Source organism: Setaria italica, chromosome IX (assembly GCF_000263155.2).
Source record: "Setaria italica strain Yugu1 chromosome IX, Setaria_italica_v2.0, whole genome shotgun sequence".
Lineage (NCBI taxonomy): Eukaryota > Viridiplantae > Streptophyta > Magnoliopsida > Poales > Poaceae > Setaria > Setaria italica.
This window is the reverse complement of record NC_028458.1, coordinates 45179129-45200772: the sequence shown is the minus strand read 5'-3', so window position 1 is coordinate 45200772 and position 21644 is coordinate 45179129. Positions and strand designations below refer to the sequence as shown.

The window sequence follows — 21644 nt, the reverse complement described above, 5'->3', positions numbered from 1 at the left end:
AACATTGGTACATGGGGGAAGAATGAGAGCATTTCAGAAAAGGTATAATACCATATAGGTCGTGATTATATAGTACAATTTAGTTCTAACCACTTAATTTTGATTCTTCACTACCATGGTTCGGTTCAGTTGGAGTATATCACCACTTGAGGTCGTGGCTATCTGTTTTTTTTTCCTTTTTGCAGCCCCATACACATTATCTCTTACTTATTTTTGGTGCAAACCTGATATGTACAAAGCTTGCAACTGCTATGAAATCAAAATGGATTGCTGGGTGTACAAGGCAACTAAAAAAATTTATTTCTGCCTGATTTGCATTGTGAACAAGCCATGGCTGAAAACAGATTAAGCTGGTGCTCCCACTATAAACACTCGGTTTATGCTCCCCTTTTATTTTCCCTGGATTAGTTTGCGCATACAGTCCAATCGCTCAATGGCTTGCAACTGCTATTTTTCTGTGTCCATTGAGCAAATCAAACAATATACTTCTATTGTGCTTTGAAGAAGTATATTTGTATAACTAGCATTTATACTCCTTTCAGCTAGCAGTGGAACACTATACCTCCAGATTAGATGCTTAGAGCGAAGGCCAGCTGACTGGCTTTCTTATATTACTTCGATAGTTTGGTCATGTATCTGTAATCAGGAGCTGTTGTTGTCGCAGTTTTCCTATCTCCTTTCCCTAAGGCCCCGTTTGGGTCCAAGGAATTGGAATCTATTTAATGGAGTAGGCTAATTTATGTTGGAATGTGGCATTCCACAACTTTCCAAAGTTTAGATATAAGCCTATCTTAAATTCATGGGGTGGGAGATGGAAATTGATTCTATAGATTATGGTTATTAGATGGAATTCAATTCTTATAGCACGCTCTTAGACTCGCTTCTCTATAGTAGAAGTGCAGCATACAAGTATCTCTCCCATATCACCAACTATAATATACAACTATATTCCACATACAATTATATTAGCTTAATTAATTTGTGTCTAAATTATGATTATTAGGATGGAATTCAATTCCAATGATCCAAACGGGGCCTAAGTTGTCTTGCTTTTCTGTGTGCAATATATTAACTTGCAAGAAGTGTAAGATTGGTTGTTTTACGTTGTTAATTTAATGCAGCAAGCAGCATATTAGATGCATGCAAAAACTCTACTTCGAATGGAACAGGACCAGGCAGCAGTTAGCGCGCCTGCCATCCTAGTACGTACGTCGTTGATCGGACTGGTAACAGGACGCTTGATTGAGCTTCATTGTTCCGTCGTATTTTATGAGAAAAATCTCCAAGCTAGGTTCCCCAAAACTAGTAGTACTACGTTCGTAATAAGAAAGGCCCACAAGACACGTCCTGTTTGGATGTCAATTCTCAAATCTGTTATCCGATTACTTATGCAACTTGCTTACAACTAACACGTTGAAAACGTGCGTGCGACGTCCGGCCACTGATTGCCTCCACTCCCAAGCAACAGTAACGCACCGTTGGCTTTATACGGAGCCGTATTTAGTACTCGCTTGGCACAGAGATCGTTGATTTCTGCTGCAAATAAGGCCTCGCACAGTCGCAGCAGAGACGCAAATCAGGAGCTCTAAGCTTTTGCTAGAATGGAGAGGCTGCTGGAGCAGGGGCTGGACCTTGAGCTCAGCCTCCTCCCCGCCGACTCGGACCCCGAGCCGCCCGGCTTCTTCCTCTGCACCTACTGCGACCGCAAGTTCTACACCTCGCAGGCGCTCGGCGGCCACCAGAACGCCCACAAGCACGAGCGCACCCTCGCCAAGCGCCGCCGGGAGATCGCCGCCGCCATGCGCGCGCACGGCGCGTCCGCGGTGGGCGCCTGGGTCGACGCCGCCTTCAGGGGTGGCGCCGGTGGCGCGGGGCGCGTCAGCGTCGCCGCAGGTGACGAGCGAGACAGAGCGAGGCCGCTGCAGGAGGCCGTTCTGGCGCCGGGGAAATCGTCTCGCCTGCTGCGGGACAAGAAGAGCTCGTCGGAGTACGGCGTGGAGCGCGCCGACGAGCTGGACTTGTCTCTCAGGCTGTGATCGCGACGGACCTCTCCCGCGGCACACCGGCACACTCTCTAGAGCTCTTGCACAGATTCATCGTCATCAGTGTCTCTGTTGCATTCAGGATGATGAGTTTCTCCTTGCATACATGCATATACCGGAGTTTGTATAATAGGATTTCTTGGCAACAGGCAAAGATAATTTTGTCGACTCATCATCCTTGGAGAGATTTGGTGTGCTCGCTCTACAGTTGTTATCTCCTAGTTCGCAATGCAATTAAGTTAGCTACTGAATTTTCAGCGCGTATTTGGTTGAAATTAATTTTACGGGGCTGGGCTTATTCAAGCGATTTCAAAGCCGTGCATACTCAATTCCAGGTCAACCGGTTTGCTTCTTGATACTAGTTGCTGAATGGCTCCTCTTTAATTTGGAACGAATGCTGCAATTTTTTGGAGGAGCTGCATAGGATTGGATTTCCATGATGAGGACTCTTTTAGTGGCGACTCCTTTTTTTTTTAAAAAAAAATTCTATAGGATTGTTTCCTAGTTGGAACAAAGGATTTAACTCGTTAGAATTTTACGAAATTTTTATGAATCCTTCAATCCATAGGAACTTTTGTATTGCATCCGAACACTGTACTGGAAACTTTTCCGCTTTTTTAGCTCCGGTGTATCAGAAGCTGGAACAGCCCTGACGGCCATGAATTTTCGTGATCTGCGCCAGCATTAGTCAAGGAGATTAGTGTAATAGGACAAGGAAAGTGAACCGCCACAATAATGCGGATTATCAGCCACAATAACCTTGCAAATTTTCTGAGACAGAAAGAATTCCAAATATGCTCCTGAAAAATTCTGAAACCATTCATTATATTGGTGCTAATTTAGTTTTCTGTAGCTTGGCATTCTTTGCGGTATTTATGTGAAAACCTTGCTTCTGGAAATTATTTATCCCATGTCCTGAGAAATGATAAATTCTCCTACAGATCCTGAAAAAGTTGATTTCGTGCTGGGATAAAGAATTTCTCATTTTCTCCCACAGATCTACCTGCTGGCTCCACCAAGGCACCAAGCATCGCTGGGCCATCCTTGTTCTCCGATAATCCGCTTTGCCTCGCGTTCCTAGGGCCAGGCCTATTGAAGTCATTCCCATGGGCCAACACGTGGTATTACCAGGACCCAGACCACACAAAGGCCTTCTGATCCATTTGTTTCCATTCACGCGTCGTCTGTCTACCCACACACGTCAGGCGTGAAGCCCAGAACTCTCGACTCTTCTTTCTCTCCCGTTCTCTACTGCAGCGGCGGAAAGCAACTCGAGTCGATCTCGCTGGTCTCTCCCCTCCGGTGATCTCTCCTGAGGCCGGAGGTGGACCGGAACCACTAGATCGACGTCCGGTGTGGTGTACTGTCCTAATCTAGCTAGTCTAGGTATGTGCGTTAGGGTTAGGTTTCCCGATGGAGTCGTTGATGGCGATTTCCGGCGGGATGTTGTCCTTCCAAGTTGTCGACGGAGCCGTCGCCACCCTCGGTGTAGCCAATAGCGACAGCTTTGTGAGTTATGTTATTTCCCACAACCTGGAGAGGTCGGGTTGCTGGTTTCACTTCCCCGTTTTGGGTTCTATTGCCTCGTCGGTGTGTTTGCCGGCGATGATTTTGCCATCGAAGGATTGGAAACTTGAGGTGCCAGTTCCTTCTTTCCTTGGCGAGGTAACGGCCTTGGGCCGTTCAACGATGCCTGTTCGTTCTGCGAAACAAATGCATGTCTTGGGCGTGCTGTCTCAAGTGGCGAAAAAAATTGAAGTTTCCTCGTCGATCAGGGGAACGATTTCCGGGTCCATCTTCGATGCTTTACTACGTCCAGCTCCGGCGAGGCGCCATGCTTGGAATGTTACATTGGAGATGAAACAGAAGTTTAGGATCTTGCAACGACTCAGTTCCTGTTGTAATTTTGTTATCTGATCTCTTTGTAATGGGTTGTTTGTAATTTCCACGTTTTATTCTTGATAAAATCCAACCCGGTTCCTCTCAAATAAATAAATAAATAAAAATAAATCAGGCGTGAAGCGTGGTTTCGTCCCAGCACCGCGGCGCTCCCTTCCTCTTGACCAATCGTGCCTCGTGCGTCTGTCCCTGAATTTGTTCAAAAATCACGTGCCCTTCTTCGTTGACCTATTTCTTTTATAACTAAGTAACGTACATAAATACTTATAATCCTTATCATGGTGTGTTGGGTAGTAAGGAGAGTAATATCTTAATAAGTAGCCTCATGTGAAAGGAGAATATAATCTGAGGTATGAATCAGACTCCTCAATCTTCCTTCAGCCCCGACTGGACCTCGCCAGAAACCGAAGTCTCATCATCTTTGACAAAATCTAGTTCGTTCACCGAGGAAAAGGACTCTCGGAAGCTTGGTTCCTACATTCTTCTCTCAAAGAAGGCATTCCTTTTCTTTTTGGATTTGCATTTGACAGTTGGCTGGGAAAAACAACGGGAGGTGGGGGGTGGGGGGTGGGGGGGGGGGCATTTAGCTTAGAGAAGGAAAAAACATCGAGAAAACAAACAGGAGACCCACGTAAATACTAGAACAACACATCCAAAAAGGAGAATAAGTGAGGGAGAAGAAGGGTGATTGGAGAGAAAATATTGCAAGAGAGAAAGAAAGAAAGAAGTATTCGTTCTCAAGGTTGAGAAGCATCAAATTGTCATCATCCTTGGTTCCTTCAATACGTTGTTCCACCATTCCAAGGTGATGTGCTTCTATACCCGAATTTGTTGCCCCAAAACTTATTGTTGCCATATAAGATATGAAATCTTGATGTATGAGTCTCTAGTGCAGCTATCAAGAGAGGAATTTGTTGTAATCCCGTATATAGTGGAAGAAGATTTGGCTGATTTGGTCCCACAGATTTTACCTCAGTTTGGAGGTTTTCATGTTAAAATTGGTGTCTCTTTTGTTAAGAATTTAGTACGTTGTCTTGATTATCCTCCATATATGTGTCTTCGGGTGATTTCTGCTACCACGTACTAACCCCTTGTGTTTATGTGATGATTATCCCAACGTTATATCCGCAGAAACACTCACCACCCTTGTAAAAATATACATGCACATTATATCCATATGAGCACTTATGAGAGAGATCGAGCCAGCAAATATTTAGACTAATGAAATCACCATAGTCCATAGGCGTCTCATCAAAACATGTCTCCTATCACACATCGTTAATTCATAGGATAACCCATGCTAAGTCTATGACTCAAAGTATAGGTTTTACTGTAAAGAACCTAAACAATTGAGTTACACATTATTTTAAATAATAAAATAATACCTCAACCCTTGTTCGGAGAGGTACCATAGCCATCATACACCTTAGTCCTTCCGATCCCAAGTAAAAGTAGTTTTAGGTTTGTCCTACGTAGCTCAAATTTGCTTAGCTTTATTACCCAAAAAAATTGCTTAGCTTTGACCAACAATGGCTAAACGTATAAATAGTTTGACAACATAAGATTGATGCTACTACATTTATCATAAAAATAATTTCATAATATATCTTTTGTTTCTATTTAAAACAACATGTTTTTTTATAGAAACCAATGGAAAAAGTTACACGTATAGTAGACCATGTCAGCATCCTAACTGATCAGAGGGAGTGTAATTTGTGATGCAAATAAGTAGAAGATAAATATGAAGAACCACGCTAATTTTAATAAAACACATTATTAAACACAAATCGTTCGATGTGTTTACGTTAACAAGCTATGTCATATGCTGTGGTCTCTATTCCCCTAGCACATTTGTTGAACTATAGAGGGGCGATGGAGCCTGCAAGGTCAAACCACATTACTCTCAGTCCGAGGCTCTAACCGGTAGCGATGCTCCTGGTTTATGAGAAAACCGAGAGATGGAGAGTAATATATATAACGGTTTCACTTTCCGATTGTGAAGGGGGTTACGAATCGGGATTGAAACCCTGTTCTGTGATAGTGTACTGTTGTTTGCATCGCTCGGTTCTCACACGAGATATGACGTATCGCCGCCGATTTTTGGTTGAACCGGGGGTGAAAATAGCGTGCGTTCTGTAGTAGTGAACTCTCACGCACATGAGATAGGACGTACGCAGTTGCAAAATTCATCCAGGACCCAGATCAAATTCCTTGCTTATATGCAGGCATCATAACTTTTCTGGCAAATGAGTTTCTTTCAGTAAAAACGTTTTTGACCATCGAACAACGCCATGCAACATGGCAGTGGATCTATTGCATTTAAACGACTGGTGGCATCAGCAGATGCTTGCCACACTGCGCAGCAGCTTTGTTGGGGTCCCGACCTGGCCTCCTCACGGTACACAGAATCAATATTTAATATACTGTTGGTCCCTTCGAGTGTTGTCGTCTAGAGACGACATCCAAATCTGGCCATCAAAGACAGTGTACTAAGACAGTAAGATTGATGCAGTGATACTCCAGCAGCGTTGTGTAGTAACTCCTCTGCGTCTCAAAATATGAGATTTGGTCCCGCTTGATATGTCTTCAATATCAAACTTTATCCATCTACTTCTTTTACATCATCGTAATCATGCACATGCATGTTCATTGTGCTATCAATATGCATGTTTTAGGCAATGCATGTACCGAACAACAAAAATGCACTAGGAACAACCTTTGCATTTTGGACTACAAAGAAATAGATGCAGCATGTATAGTCTATTACAAATCTAAAAAATTTAAACTTGGATCAGGCATTTATATATCTCTCATTCCTTCAATATAATTTTGTGTCCATTTAATCCGTGCGTGTCAAGACGAGGACTCTTATGCCAAAGAATACATTCTGTTGCATCTCTCGAGGCATCTAACTTTTCTTCAAGCTTTGTTACAATGCGGTGGTACTCGCAGGTACTTTCCTTTCTTATCCTTCTTATCAAAACATAATTAAATAGATTTACACATAATTAAAGGGCATCATAGTAATTTCTCACTATTTTTGTATTTGGTTCCACCAAATTGGTACTTCTCTTTAGGCACTTCATGGTACTTCCTTTGTTTCCACCGTTCTATTTCGCCGGATGGACTACTCTCATTTTTTTCAAGAACTCTAAAATTTTTCTCTTCTTATTGAATATTTTTTCCTTGTGCAGAACATTTTTCCTTCTGCTACACCAAATAGTTGAAACTGCAACAAGCTGACGAACTAATAATCCCAAAAGATTGAGCTACCCCATCTGAAATACTTCCTCTGTTCTAAATTACTATTTATATTAGCTTATCTAGATACATAATTTTTTTCTATACACCTAGATATATATTATGTCTAGATACGTAGAAAATGCTATGAACCTAGAAAAGTCAAAACGAATAGTAATTTGGGACGGAGGGAGTAGAATAGAATACAAGTATTTTAGGACATCGGCATGGACGCACGGTCTACTGGATGATGACATTTTAACTAGCATTTTTTTTACAGAATATGAGGAATTTTATAATGATTAGAAAAAATAAAAGCCGTCCATCCAGAGAAATTGTGGGGTGGAAAGATAGGAAGTACCAAGAGGTACATAAAGAAAAGTACCAAGAAGTACCACATAGGTGGGTGTGGGATCAAGTACCAAAAATACCAACAATAATAAGACCAATACCGATTTAATTTATTTTTTAATTAAATTCCTGAGATCAACGGTCATAAAAAATTTAAAGAAAAAAGTACATGGAAGTACCAAGTGGTACTTAACAATTATTGTAACAAAGCTCAGAATATAAAAGTAATTATGTAATATGAAAGTATTTTTCATGATGAATCTAACCGCATCACTTTTTGTTTCCAATCTACATGATGTTTCATCTATTGATATGATGATCGAAAAACTATGATCAATATGAATTCTAAAAAACGACTTGTACACACTTTGAATCAGAGGGAGTAGTACAAAGACAGCAGCTGCAAGCAATTCTTAAAGCATCTAAATTTGGTGAGAGCGGACCACGACTCCTAACAGTCTGGTCGAATCAATGAAAGGGCCAACTTGATACTGGCACGCGAGGACCAGCCGTAATAATGACGACATGAGCGCGAGATGGCTAACACCCCTGATCCCCGGCTGGACAACACGTCCACGACGGCGACGGCGAGTGTGCTACATGCATGATGAAAGGCGACGATGGACTGCTCCCTCGCGGCCCAAATTCTCTATATCTGGTTGCAACGTCGTGTCAGAAGCGCTGGCATGGCAGGCCGGCCGTGCCATCTCTAAAAGTGTTTAGATTCTCTGATTTAATAAGTGCGCATATGACAACTAACATTATATAGTCATTATTAATAGTTCATTAAAATTGGCCTTATTAATACTCCTACACGACAAATAGAAACTCAACAACTGGAGAGACCAAGTAGGGTCAATAATAGTTCAGCATTTAGACCGTAACATTTACCAAAAACTAATCTTAAACCTTTTTTTTAGCGTAGTATTAAGGTTGTTATTAATCAAAACACTAATCAACTTGATAAGTGTCGAATGGTTGATATATGTTGGCAATGATAGAAGGCAGGAAGGGCAACTCACTGTAGAAGCAATAACTAGCCTAGAAATGTGCCCGACCATGAAGAATGTTTGGTTTTATTCTGAAAGCGTTCTCCCATCTGAATGCCCGGTCACAGCTAGCTCTGTCTCCCCATGGCCTTTCGCCTCTGAAAGCGTTCTCCCTTCTCAATGCCCGGGGATCCATCCAATGCTTGATACTCGAACATGAGCGGGGAGTTGTGAAGAAAATGGCGAATCTTCAAACCAGTGTGGTTTCCATCATATTTTATGAGGCCATCGCCTGACCTTTTCTCCAAAATTTTGCACGGAAATTGTCCCAGCCCTATGTCATTATTCTGAATCACCAATCTTCTTTTTCCTGATAAAATCTTAATGAAATCAGTGCACTGTGGTCGTAAAATGCAACTTGGCTTGATATGATTATTTCCCCCGATTATTACCACATATCCCCAAATAAAAGCACGTGCGCGCGGCAACACGTTCTGAGAGCTGTGTATTAATTAAATCCTCGCTTAATGACCTACCCAATAGTTTCTGTAGCAAATTAAGCTACCACACAGGGCCACAGGCGTCACAGAGACGTCCACGATCATTACTAGCAAGCTGAACCACTATAATGGAGAGGCCGGAGCAGGAGGACCTCGACCTTGAGCTCACCCTCCTCCAACCCGGCGCCTTGGCCGCCGCGCCGGAGGAGCCACCCGGCTTCTTCCTCTGCACCTACTGCGACCGCAAGTTCTTCACCTCGCAAGCGCTCGGCGGCCACCAGAACGCCCACAAGCACGAGCGCACCCTCGCCAAGCGCCGCCGGGAGATCGCCGCCGCCATGCGCGCGCAAGGCCGGTCGTCCGTGGCGCCGGGCGCCCGGCGGGTCGACGACTCCCCCGGGAGCGCTGGAGTGATCGACCTGTCTGCAGGAGCGGAGCCTGGGAGGGCGAGGATGAGCATACAGAAAGCTGCTCCGTCGTCGGCCGGGCAGTCCGGCAGCCTGCTGCGCAACGTAAGCAGCTCGTCGGAGCGCGCCGCGGGCGAGCTGGACTTGTCCCTCAGGCTATGATCGGCGATGGAGCCCCTGTGATGGGCTTTAATTTTCTGGACCTCTGTGTACCTATTATTCTTTGTGTGGTTTTACATGTTTTGATTTTGAGGAGATGTCTTGGTTTCTTTTCTCCGGCACCCCTCTACATCTTGTCCGTGCCTTTACAAATTAAACTCGGGCGGCTTTACCTGCTTTCTAAAATGTTTGAATATGTATACTCTTGATGAGAGCCCATATAATATCAATTCAGTAGTGCCCCTTTCTCATGTAGGTTTGCTAATTTGCCTCCTGGAATTTCATGTCATGATTTGGGCAGTGGCGGATGCAGCCCGCAAGTTGGGGCGGGGGGGGGGGGGGGGTGCTTCATTGTCTGAAACGGCTGTAGGGGGGCTTGAGGACCCCACCCACCCCAAAGCTAGATCCTCCCATGGAATTGGGGATCAGTTCTTCGACCTATATATCCACAATTGAGGAGATTTGATGTATGCTAGGTGCTTAATTACTAATACTAGCTCTTCAGTGTTTCTCTAACCACTTATTTTTTCACATGTTTTGGTTGTAGTGTATAATTTGAGATTCTTGAAGTGAATCAAAATTGTGAGTTACTCATTATATGCCTTTCCTCCACTTTAGTTCATTAACAAAATTGTACCGCTCTATGTCAGAGCTTTCTTCACAAGCTGATACTAGTTAATTACAATTTACTCCATAGTATAATAGCATCATCAGGCCCCCATAGTCCAGTAACTCCAGTCCTTATATATATCTCGTGCATTACTTAGACCTACTTATCTGAACATACATTTTAAGTCAGGATAAGAAAATACTAGCATGTACAGTACTAGCTAGCTAGGAGAAAAGTTGATATTTATTTGATTCAGAATTTCTAGCTAGCTGACCAAATGAGGAAGATATTTGGCATTATAATTTGGATTCACAATGGACGGCAATTATTCCTCAGGTCAAATAAATCTAAAAATATTATAATGCGCAATATTTGAGTACCTTTTCTTTTGGCTGTTAGGTTGTTCCCCCTCCAGAGATTGTTGGGGGTTTCCTCCATCTAAAAGTACGTAAAAAATGCTGAACATATTTTGCATGAGCAATAACTGGTTCGAGGCACCATATTGTGCCATTCTTAATGACAATCATGATACAGATTGGTACCAATGATCATTTTGGTAACAAGAACAAGAAAATTTGTCAACACACAGTAGCTCTTATGTAGAGAAGTTTTAGTTTAAATTTAAGGTATTTATATATGGCAATCAGTAGGGAAAACATATAGTGCATTGCCCTACTATCTCATAATTAATCCTTAGATAGTGTTCGCTAGACTGTTAGATAGTTTTGTTCTATTGCAACTATCTACATTTATACAGTCAATATTTGATGACTTTATTTAGTTTGTACGTAGAGAATCCTCTCTGCCTGTCACCATGAAGAATAATGAATTAATCTCGTTTGCTAAATTCCCATTGGTTGGCAAATCATTATTAATTAATTGTCTTTAAAGAACAGATCAGCCGATCACCACCTAGTCCTTTCTTTGTTTAATGAACCGAAGCTTTTCTAAGATTAGTCAGTTATGAATGTTTCTAGCGCAAGATCATTCAGTAATGAATGTTTCTAGCTAGCAAGAATAATGCCTTGTTGGTAGTAAATCATGTTAGTGGAAAATACAAAATTATGCATCAAGATAGATTGGAGAAGTCTTGTACTGTTGGGTCCAGTCTTCCACCGTACTAAATTAAAGCCTTTGGGACCATTGTATCGTACACATCCAGGATCCTTTGGCCCTGCTTGGATGCGTTGACCAATGACCAATCCTTCCTTCCTTCATGGTGGATTGATCCTATTATGTAGGTAGAAATAAGTCAGTATTACCAAGTCTTAAGTACAACTACTTCTCCCTCCACGAAAAAAAGGACCTCTACATATTTCTTGTATTTGCTGCACGCATGTAGAGCACTAGAGAGTGATCGATCATATATAAGAACCTCTTCCTTCTATTCTCACACCAAAACATATGAAAAACCAAGGGATGGACTTCTTCAATTTTCTGGACTACTACTGTCCTAATCCAACTTTTTTTATAGAGATCTTGATTCTCTTGGCACAAACGAGTTTGGTGATTGATGACATGTTTGATCCATGACTTTGCTACAGGAGAAATATAGGCGAGTTAGAATAAAATTAGGAAAAATACTAGCACCTATATGCTTATAAGTCTAGGACTTGGACCCGAGTGGATAGGTTCCTTGGAACTATATAAATAATTTTTGTAATTTTGGAACTAGCAACTTGGAAACTCTGTGTGTTAGGGTCTCCTTCCTTTATTGATACTTCAGAGAGGCACAATATAAATAAATTATGTTGTAATTAATTTATAAGATATATTGGTAATATCATGTACGCAAATTCACTCAAGTATGTTCAAGCTTGTAGGCTAAACTAGAACTTTCTGTTTTCTCTCAGTTTTTGATGATATACATATATATAATAAAGATTATTGTACAGACCTGCTAGTACTGCACGTACCTAGCTGCTGGTGGTCACATTTTCTTATGCCGTGCCAATCCGGCTTTATGAAATTAAGACACAAGGACCAACATGTGCCAGGTTCATAATGGTTTTTGTTTGTTGGAATTGATTGAAGGGTCTGGTACGGTGAAAATTAGATAATACTAGTTAGCTGTGCTATCTGACTGGCGTATACTCCCTCGTCTCAAATTACTATTTGTTTTGGGTTTTCTAGATGCATAACATTTGCTACGTATCTAGACATACAATATATCTAGATGAATAGCAAAAGCTATGTATCTAAAAAAACCAAAACGAATAGTAATTTGGGAAGAATGGAGTATTTATTAATGTGTATAAATATGTTTTCTTTTCTTTAACAAAAACTGGGATTTTAATTCAGTATAAACGGGATTCCATATAATATGTAACCATCATACATATTATATATGGCATCAACTTCATTTGTTTTCCCAAGTTTATAAAAATCAATGAATTGAAAGTGAAAGGAACAATCACCTTTGAGTTTATTGCTTGATGCTGCTAACAGGTCTCGCTCATAGATGAAGCTGGTTATCTAGGTTCGGTCACACAATAGCTCTCTTCTTAGGCCCCAAGCATGTGGTTATTCCTATTTCGTGTCCCTTTCTTCACTTTACTCTCGGCTTGGTTGTGACGGGATTCTTCGAAAAAAGATGCAGCCGGCGTTAGCGTCGTGGGAATTATTGGCCACAAAGGTTGTACCAATGGAACTAGTTGTCTCCTTCAGTCGGTATCAGCAGTTGTAGCGTGGATCCTTGTCCGAAAGCTACTGAAATGGCTGGCGCGCTGGTTTTTCTTCGGCAGCAGAGAATCGGCTGCTGTTTGGTAATTATAAAATGGACCGTACACACACTGATTTCGAGTAACAATAATCCATCCCTAATTTCTTCGGTCACGACTTGTGTGATCTTGGCCAATTAGTCCCATATTGTTGCTAAGACGATCGAAACCCGTGGTGCTCATTTAGTCATTTCTTACAGCAGCTTTGGAACTGAACAGATGTGTCTACATTAAACCCGTGTTCAATGTAGAGCTGCAGCTTTGGACTAGTAAATCTTCTTGCCCCACTGTTGAGGCGTCAAAAAATCTTTATGATTCTTATCCCACGGGATGTCTAAGGCGTTCCATCGATCAATTTGGTGCTCCTATATATTTCGGTAAAGTCATCCAATCCAACATATATATGCTTCTGCACATGCAGGTGGGCCGGACTCTGCATGGCAGTCTCTCGTTGACGATCCTCCATCGAATTGATGCAGATAAAGCATGCATGCCTTCTGCAGCGTGCCATGCATGTTCTAGCGGTAGCAGGCTGCAGCTGCAGCTGCCGGGCAGCTACGAGATCTGCCGGTCATCCCGTCCGGCCCCTAGCTTAGGGCGACGAGCCACTAGCGCCTTGCTGTCGATCTGTACTGCGTGCTGGTACACGCGTTGATCATTCTCCGATGCCCCCTCGGGCAAGCGATCGACGGTGATCGAAATGTCAAAGCCGATCACAGCGGCGGCCTGCCCAAGCCCAAGACGACGTCAGGACGGTGATCGGAGGCCGGCTGGCTTTTAATTTGTGGCGCGCTTGTGGGCGAGATAGAGGGCCGGGCATGAATCGAGCGTGTGTTCGTCTCTGCTCATCACTGCTGTCACTTGTTACCAGCAGCTCGATCAGGTAACGTGTACTCCCTCTGTCCATATTGTTCGTTGAGCCTCCAAAACTTATCCCACAAAGAGTGTTTATATAACTTTCAAACCATTTAACAAAAATCCTCACAATATCTTCTGGCTCATTTAACGAATCGATCATTTACTCCAACCATCGATGCCCGAGCTCTAAATAATGAAGACTAATAGATCCGACAATTACTGCAAGCGTGCATATATAATAATTATTCTACTCAGTAATCCATCTGATTAAGAAGAGTTATTAGGGGTACTTTGGACTTCTAGCATTGCTACTATCTTGTCTAAAATCTTCTACCAGATTGTCAGTCACCGCGACCACATATACCAATGCAATATGGTCCAGACTAGTCCGTTGGTTTCAACTACAGCATTTGCCAAGGGGAAACTCCAGAGACGGTGGAAAAGTTGCAGAGTCGCGATTGTCTTGTTATTTATTTTTGAAAATATTTGAAAGGAACGCAATAGAAAAATATTCAACTAGGAAAATAAAATAGTGGATGAAGTGGTTTTCCTTATCATCCTAGAAGAGATTAAACAATATCAGTTAGCAACCCAAGCGTTAGAACCAGCGGACCGCCGCTGCGCCGCACACAGGCCCTACTGCCCTACATGGTCAAGGGGGTAGTTTGTCTGGTTTAGTTAGCTGAAGGCTGTATCATTTCTGATTGTTTAGTTCCGGGCTGATTTTCAGACTCTGATAAGTTCAGGGAGTATAAATGGACTTGTCTCTTAGTATAAATAATCGCACCCTTAGACCATGCCCATTTCCCTTGCTCAATGGCCGGTTGACGACAATATATACTTGCCAGTTTTGCTGTAAACATGGGAATATTCCCCATCTGTTGTTTATTTGGGCGTCTAGTGTGGCGAAGAAAGTTTGGTCAGGCTTAGCGGAGATTATGGTGTTGCAGACCTTTGATACGTTTGAGTCCATGGCTAGATTTTGGGTAGGATAAAAATAGCGCTGTAGTTAATATGTTTAGCGCTGCGGTCATGTGGGCCATTTGGAAGCTGATTAAGAACTGCAGGTGGCAGGGAGTTCATCGCAGCTCTGGCCGCTGGCCACGCATACTTGGAATATAATTGTAAGGAATCGGTGCTCGTTGTTTAAGAGGGGGAAAAAACCTTTAACCTATGGCTTCCACTACTTTTGCATTAAACTTAAACTAGATCATGCTATCAAGATATGCAACTAAGGTTGATCTAGTGTGAAACCTTCCTTCGAAAACAAGTTTTGCAACCTAGAACCAATCCTAGCAAGGTACTACACTAAGAAAGTAAAGGCACACAATTTACAAGTATGAAATGCGGAAACGTAAGAGGTGAGGATGAGGGACACGATGATTTATCCCGTGTTACCACGGTAGGCACTAAGCCATCACTAGTCCACGTTGTTGAAGTAGTCACACAAGAGTATTGCTTTCCGATCACTAGGTCTCTTCCGGGACACCCCCATGACTTGCCACAAAGGCTTGGCTACTAAGGCTCATGCAAGGTTCCCCGATCACCTTGATGCCGTCTCCACTAAAGAGCTTGTCCACGAAGGAAGGGGGTCTCCACGTCCCCCGCACACGGTCGTCGACGCCGCTTCATACCAAGCTAGAGGGTCGAAGACTTGCTGGCAAGCCACCAAGGCTCCAAGGCACCGGCACACCTTGTACAACTGTGATTCACTCCTAGAATCGACCACAAGGTAGGCACACCTTGCACTCTCTCTTTCTTTAGGCCTATCCTAACACTAATCACTCTTCTAAGCTTGTGCTAAGCCTTTGATAAATCACTTAAGCTCTTTTGGTGGTTTGAATGTGTTCTTGATGAGTCTTGATCTCCAATGGATTCCTGCACACTCCAGCACCTTCAAATGGGCAAGTGGAGAGGGTATAAATAGTCCAAGGCAGCTAAGAGCCGTTGCTCCAACAGCTAGTTAAAATGTACCATCGGATGTTCCGATGGTATGTACTTTGGTAGCATCAGAACATCCGGTGCTACTAACCGTTGGCCTCTCTACGCCCAAAATCTTCACCGACTGATTCGTTATGCACCGATTCATCCACTACTTCTTCCGACGCCACCATCGGATCATCCGGTGCTAATGGTTCTTTGCCAACACGTCTCTGAAACTTGGCAAAGTAAATATGCTTCGTCTGACGGTCACCGACTCAATGCATCCGATCATCCGGTGGTTGGTTGACTTCCTTCTTTAGCACAGCGATTCGTCCGATGCATCTAGAAATCAGGCTATCGGATCATCCGATGGTCCCAGTCAACTTACCTCGAGTGCAGTGTACCAGGACGTCCGATGGTTGATCCGATGCTTTTTTACAAGGGCCATCGGAACATCCGATGGGCATAATTTTCTTCTGCGGGCTTGTCACTTACTGATTCGGTGGCCTTATCCTTGCCTTCACCGAATGAGTCGGTGGGTACAGTAAAAGCTGTTTTCTTTGTTTCTTTAATTGTGGTTGCTTCCTTAGACCTACAATACCTTCAAGATATGTTCTAAACACTGTATTAGTCCTAATGACTGCGTTGTCACATTAATCATCAAAATCGCAAACTAATGGACTATTTGGGGCCATGTTCGCTACAATAATGCTCAGGAACTGGGAGCTTCTATGTCCAGCGAGAGCCATCTGGAAAACTACAAAGGCCTGGGTGGCGGAGCTGGAATCACTGGCAAGGAGACCAGAGGGCCGGGTCAGCTGCTGGGAGATTTTGGCCCCTTCTGATGGCCGACCTGGAAGTGTAAATGGTGATCTTTTTACTGATGCGAAGCTGTGTGTGATGGCTCTGAGCTGCTGTCGATGTTAAAGCGGCTGGGATGGTGATGATACTTGTTTCGGCTGGTTTGGGGTACATTTCCCTTGCTTTTGTTACAAAAAGTGAACCCTCACGTGGTACATCGATTTGATCCTCTGTATGAAACTTACTTTAACAAAATAAAGATCGCATGAAGGTATATAAACGTCAGGATTCCTAGTTGGATCAATTTTGTTCTTGAGAGTCAAGAACAGTAGAACTGTGGAATCTACCAAATAATTAAATCTACAAAATACAGATGTTTTATTGTGTACTTAATGAAATATATCAATCATGGTATTACCAACAAAAGTGCTAATATAAGTGCATTGCTAGAAATGTTTACCTAAATTTTTGACACGAAACACATCTCGCATGAAAAATAACAAAGCTCGTCAATGACAATTTGATAAACATATATACTACCTCGTATATGTAGCTCTATATTCTAGTTGCCATTTATGTATGTGTATATTTGTGAACTACTTTAAGCATCAAAAATCAACTCAGAGCTTAGGTCGAATCAGAATTGGGATCCTACGTTATTATGTGTGACTAGGATCAGGATTTTACTTTGATTCAGATTCAGAGTGGGACGACTCACATCAACATACATAGACATAGGCACAAATATGGTGACATATAATATGGATACAGTATGCAGCAACAAATTTGAAATGTATTGATCATTTGGCTATCTCCACTCTTCTTCCAATGTGGACTATCGTTAATTTTGCCAAATAAATCAAGAAATATAAATGAATCCACATGTGTTCAGAAATATTCATCCTTATCACAAAACAGAACCCGTGTTTATATCTTAATGTAGTTCAAAGAGTATTCAAACCAGCCAAGCATTATTTTGAGAAACTCATTTGGGCCTTTCAAACTTCTCTAAGCTTGACCAATTTTATTTAAAATGCACAAAAATGTACAACATCAAACTAGTTCCATTAGATACACCAAGTAATACATATTGGTTTTTGTATGTATTTGATATTGTAGCTGTTAATATATTTTTCTATAAATTTGATCAAAGTTAGATAAGTTTGACTTAGGAGAAAAATAAAACAACTTATAAATTTGAATAGAGGGAGTATAAGCTAAATGTTTTCTCATTCAGTATTTTTGTTTGGCACTGTAGGTGAGGCCGTGAGGACGCATCCCCGCTGCATAGAGAACATGCATGCATGCCCCAAACAAAAAGGCATACAGCCATGCACGTGGGCCTACACTTGTTCAATTTCTTTAAAATCTCCTAGATTACTCCATTATTTCAAAATGGTATGGTGTTGTTTATTATTTGACTAGATGCAACCTCCCGGAGTAGACTTTCATAATAAAATTCTCTTATAAAGTAATGCATTGTTCACAACAACAAAAAAGTTAATATTATAAGAAAGTATTTTAAAAGCTTTTGACTTGTTATTATTGGTCGAAGATTTGAAAGCTTAAATATTGTAACTTGTGGGTTATAAAAGGAAATTGAGGGAGTACATACCTGTTAAAAAAGATACATGTTTGATCCACTAGACAAGTTAAGTATCAATGAGTTGGACTAGTTAGCACATTGGTGATCGACCTTGTGACTCAGATTCAATTCCCAGCAGAAGATACAATGGAGAAAATAGTTGGTGTTATTCTCTTTTGACCTAAATCTTAAAAAATTTAAACAATGGATTCAATTCGCAGCAGAAGACAGAATGGAAAAATAATTGGTGATATTCTCTTTTTGACCTAAATGTTAAAAAATATTAAACAAATTTCAATGTATCTTACTATTACTATTTGGAGACACAAGATACGTTAGAAGAAAATCCTAAAAATTCACATTAAAATAAAAAAACTGACCATCAATCTGGTAGACTCTAATAATCATAGCTATTGGATCAATTATATTTTCTTTTAAAAAATTACCCATGCTTGTCATTATGAAAATTAACCTAAATTAATCCTACTCCTTATTTAAATTACCCACCTGTGCAATCATATAAAAAATAATTTAAAATAACCCCTAAGTTGCACCTAATTACCTAAATATGTTATTATTAAAAATTACTTAAAGTAACACCTAAATCTAACTTACTTAAGTATATGCCATTATAAAAAGTATCTCAAAGTAGATTCTAAATTTCCTAGCTATTTCTATCACGGTTAATATAGAAAATAATAGCTTAAAGTATATATGTACGACATGTGTCGTTGTGTAGACCATGTATATATTATGGAAGACGTGATGAGAATACATATTTTCATGTTAAACACACAACTCAAACTAAGGGATCAAAATTATAGGGCAAGTTTAAATTACAGGTCATATCGACTTACCAAGCAAAAGCTCCGCATATAGATCAGTTGGTCGAGCGAGTACAGTCCATCGAGCGAACGAATTCTGACATGGAATATGCACAATCTGGATCAAATGGAGAAGCCTCCAGGGACTGCCCCCCACCAAGAAAAGATGCATTCGAAAAGGTATTTCAATTGAATATTCATGCTAAATTGGGAACAAATCATGAGAGAGAACAAACTGATCGAACCCCTCTGGATAAATCGACAGATATCCCTTCTTGTTGCGCAGACCGATTCCATCAGACATACAGTACTCAACTAAAGTATAGCAGAACGATAAAGCAATCATTTCTAAAAACAGGCAAGAGAGGCCACACAGATCAGGTAGCTCCTAGAAATGTGCTGGATCGGAGGAGAAGCCAATCATAGCCTGAGTGTCAGGTCCAGCTCGTCGTTGCGCTCGACGTTGATCTGCAGGTCCCCCGGCTGCCAAGGCACCGGAGCAGCTGATTGCGGCGCAATCAGCGGCCTCGCCCTCGCGGCGGCCTCAGGCCCAGCTCCAACAACGCCAACGACACCGGCGGCGCCTCCAGGCCTGCTCTCCGCGTTGACCTCGCCGGCGGTCGCCTTGTTCGCGCGCATGGCGGCTGCGATCTCACGGCGGCGCTTGGCCAGGGTGCGCTCGTACTTGTGCCCGTTCTGGTGTCCGCCGAGCGCCTGCGAGCTGTAGAACTTGCGGTCGCAGTAGGTGCAGACGAAGAAGCCGGCGGCTGGTTCCTCCGGCTCAGGCGAGGGGGAGCGGTGGAGGAGGCTGAGCTCAAGGTCTAGCTCCTGCTCTAGCATCTCCATTATAGCCACCTAACCTTGAAACAAAAATCATTAAGCCAACCTAGGATTAAATAGTACAAGCGCTGGAGAAGCGGACAGTGGAGTCAGTCCGGCCGTGGACGGCGTGGTCGCACTCGCACACGTTTTTTAACTGTGGCAACGGAATAACTCATATATATCCGGACAAGTTGTATGGCCATGGTATCGATTCGCATGACCTATCTGGCAAAAAAGAAGCCTCTGATCACTTAAAACGGATAGGGTACGTGCCTTCATGGTAGTCGAATTTGGAAAAACTAGGACAAAATCTAAAATAAAAGGAGACAAAACAAGAATCATGTTCTTCTTTGGAGGGGTTGTTTCATTTACTATTAGCTAGCAGGTTGAATGATAGAAACAATATGTAGCGTTAACCGCGCTCATATAAAAGGAATGTAAAATATGAACATGCTTCGTGTTATATCCAATGATATACTGGATAGCAATGAGGAATCCAGAAAAGCCTTCAAGTCATGGTGGTTTGCCGTGGTTGGCCGAAAAAGTCTATTTTGACCATACGATGTGGTCACCACGTTGCAATGAAACGAAGAGATAATATTATCGGTTGCTTGGGCCCGTGATTGGATGCTCATCATCCCTCGGTCCCGACAGGGGCGTTATCACATTGTCCTTGATTGCTTCAAGTGGCTGTAGGGGGTTATATTTTTTTTTGAAAAAAAAAGAGAAGACATAAGCCGTATTTACCATTTCGACCATCGTACACACTGCACACAGACAGCGCAGTACACTGTCATGGTACCCTTCACAGCCACGTACACCATGCTCTATCTGCCAGCGCTCAGCCCGCCATAGCTACCTTCCATCCTGACGATGCAGGTCATGTCCTTCCGAGGCTGCCCGGACCCACCTGCAGCCGCGCACAGCCGCTCACCCACTACTGGGAAAACTCGGTATTAGTACCGGTTCGTTCGTAAGGTGCATATCTCCTGAAAATATATCCGGGATTAATCTGTCGAGATAAAAGGGGATCTTTTATCACGGGTCCTAAAACCAGGATATAAGACCTTCTTTTAGTCCCGGTTGGTAATACCAACCGGGATTAAATGGTTTTGCAAAACAAATCGCGCACGTCGCAAGTCACGTGAAATATGCGCCGGAATTTCTTCGTAGTGGCTCCGTTCCATGCCTCATTTCATAGGAAAGCCCAAAGTGGCTCTATTTCATTCTATTTCACTTCCTAGCACTTCCTATCATTTAATATCCATCCCTTTGGTCTTATTGACATAAGAGATGTCATTTATAGTCTATCTCTTTCTATATATGTTAAGTCAAGAAATTCTCATCAAAACATCGAGAAAGCCTCGCGCGTAGCTTTCTTGCCATCCCACCTACACACCACCACTACAGGAAGGCTAAAAATTGCCGAGTGTATTTTTTTTGCCGAGTGTTTTCTTTCGAGCTCTCGGCAAACAAGCTCTTCGCCGAGTGCCAAGCCAAAAACACTCGGCAAATAAAAAACACTCGGCAAATCGGAGCTTTGCCGAGTGTCAAATAAAAAACACTCGGCAAACCCCCCTCTTTGCCGAGTGTCAAAAAAAACACTCGGCAAATAGGGGGGGTTTGCCGAGTGTTTTTTATTTGACACTCGGCAAAGCTCCGATTTGCCGAGTGTTTTTTATTTGCCGAGTGTTTTTGGCTTGGCACTCGGCGAAGAGCTTGTTTGCCGAGAGCTCGCAAGACATCCCTCGGCTGAAACAATATGCTCGGCAATTTTAAGCTTTTGTGTAGTGGTGCTATGTAGGTGGGATGGCATGAAAGCTACGCGCGAGGCTGTCTTGATGTTTTGATGAGAATTACTTGACTTCAACATATATAGAAAGAGATAGACTATAAATGACATCTCTTATGTCA

General features: G+C 42.3%; 3 protein-coding genes across 3 annotated transcripts; 2 read left to right on the top strand and 1 right to left on the bottom strand.

The window, feature by feature from the left end:
• Window positions 1–1531: 1531 nt before the first annotated feature.
• Window positions 1532–2345, top strand: LOC101775528 (zinc finger protein STAMENLESS 1). The gene has a single exon (XM_004984188.2). The coding sequence runs from the start codon at window positions 1602–1604 to the stop codon at window positions 2034–2036; it is 435 nt and encodes a 144-aa protein (XP_004984245.1). The 5' UTR covers window positions 1532–1601; the 3' UTR covers window positions 2037–2345.
• A 6804-nt stretch (window positions 2346–9149) lies between these two features.
• LOC101765561 (zinc finger protein 1) lies at window positions 9150–9590 on the top strand. The gene has a single exon (XM_004986901.1). It carries the CDS (start codon window positions 9150–9152, stop codon window positions 9588–9590), a length of 441 nt encoding a protein of 146 aa, XP_004986958.1.
• Window positions 9591–19087: 9497 nt separating this feature from the next.
• Window positions 19088–19804, bottom strand: LOC106804537. Its single transcript, XM_022823576.1, has one exon. It carries the CDS (start codon window positions 19752–19754, stop codon window positions 19329–19331), a length of 426 nt encoding a protein of 141 aa, XP_022679311.1. The 5' UTR covers window positions 19755–19804; the 3' UTR covers window positions 19088–19328.
• Window positions 19805–21644: the final 1840 nt, after the last annotated feature.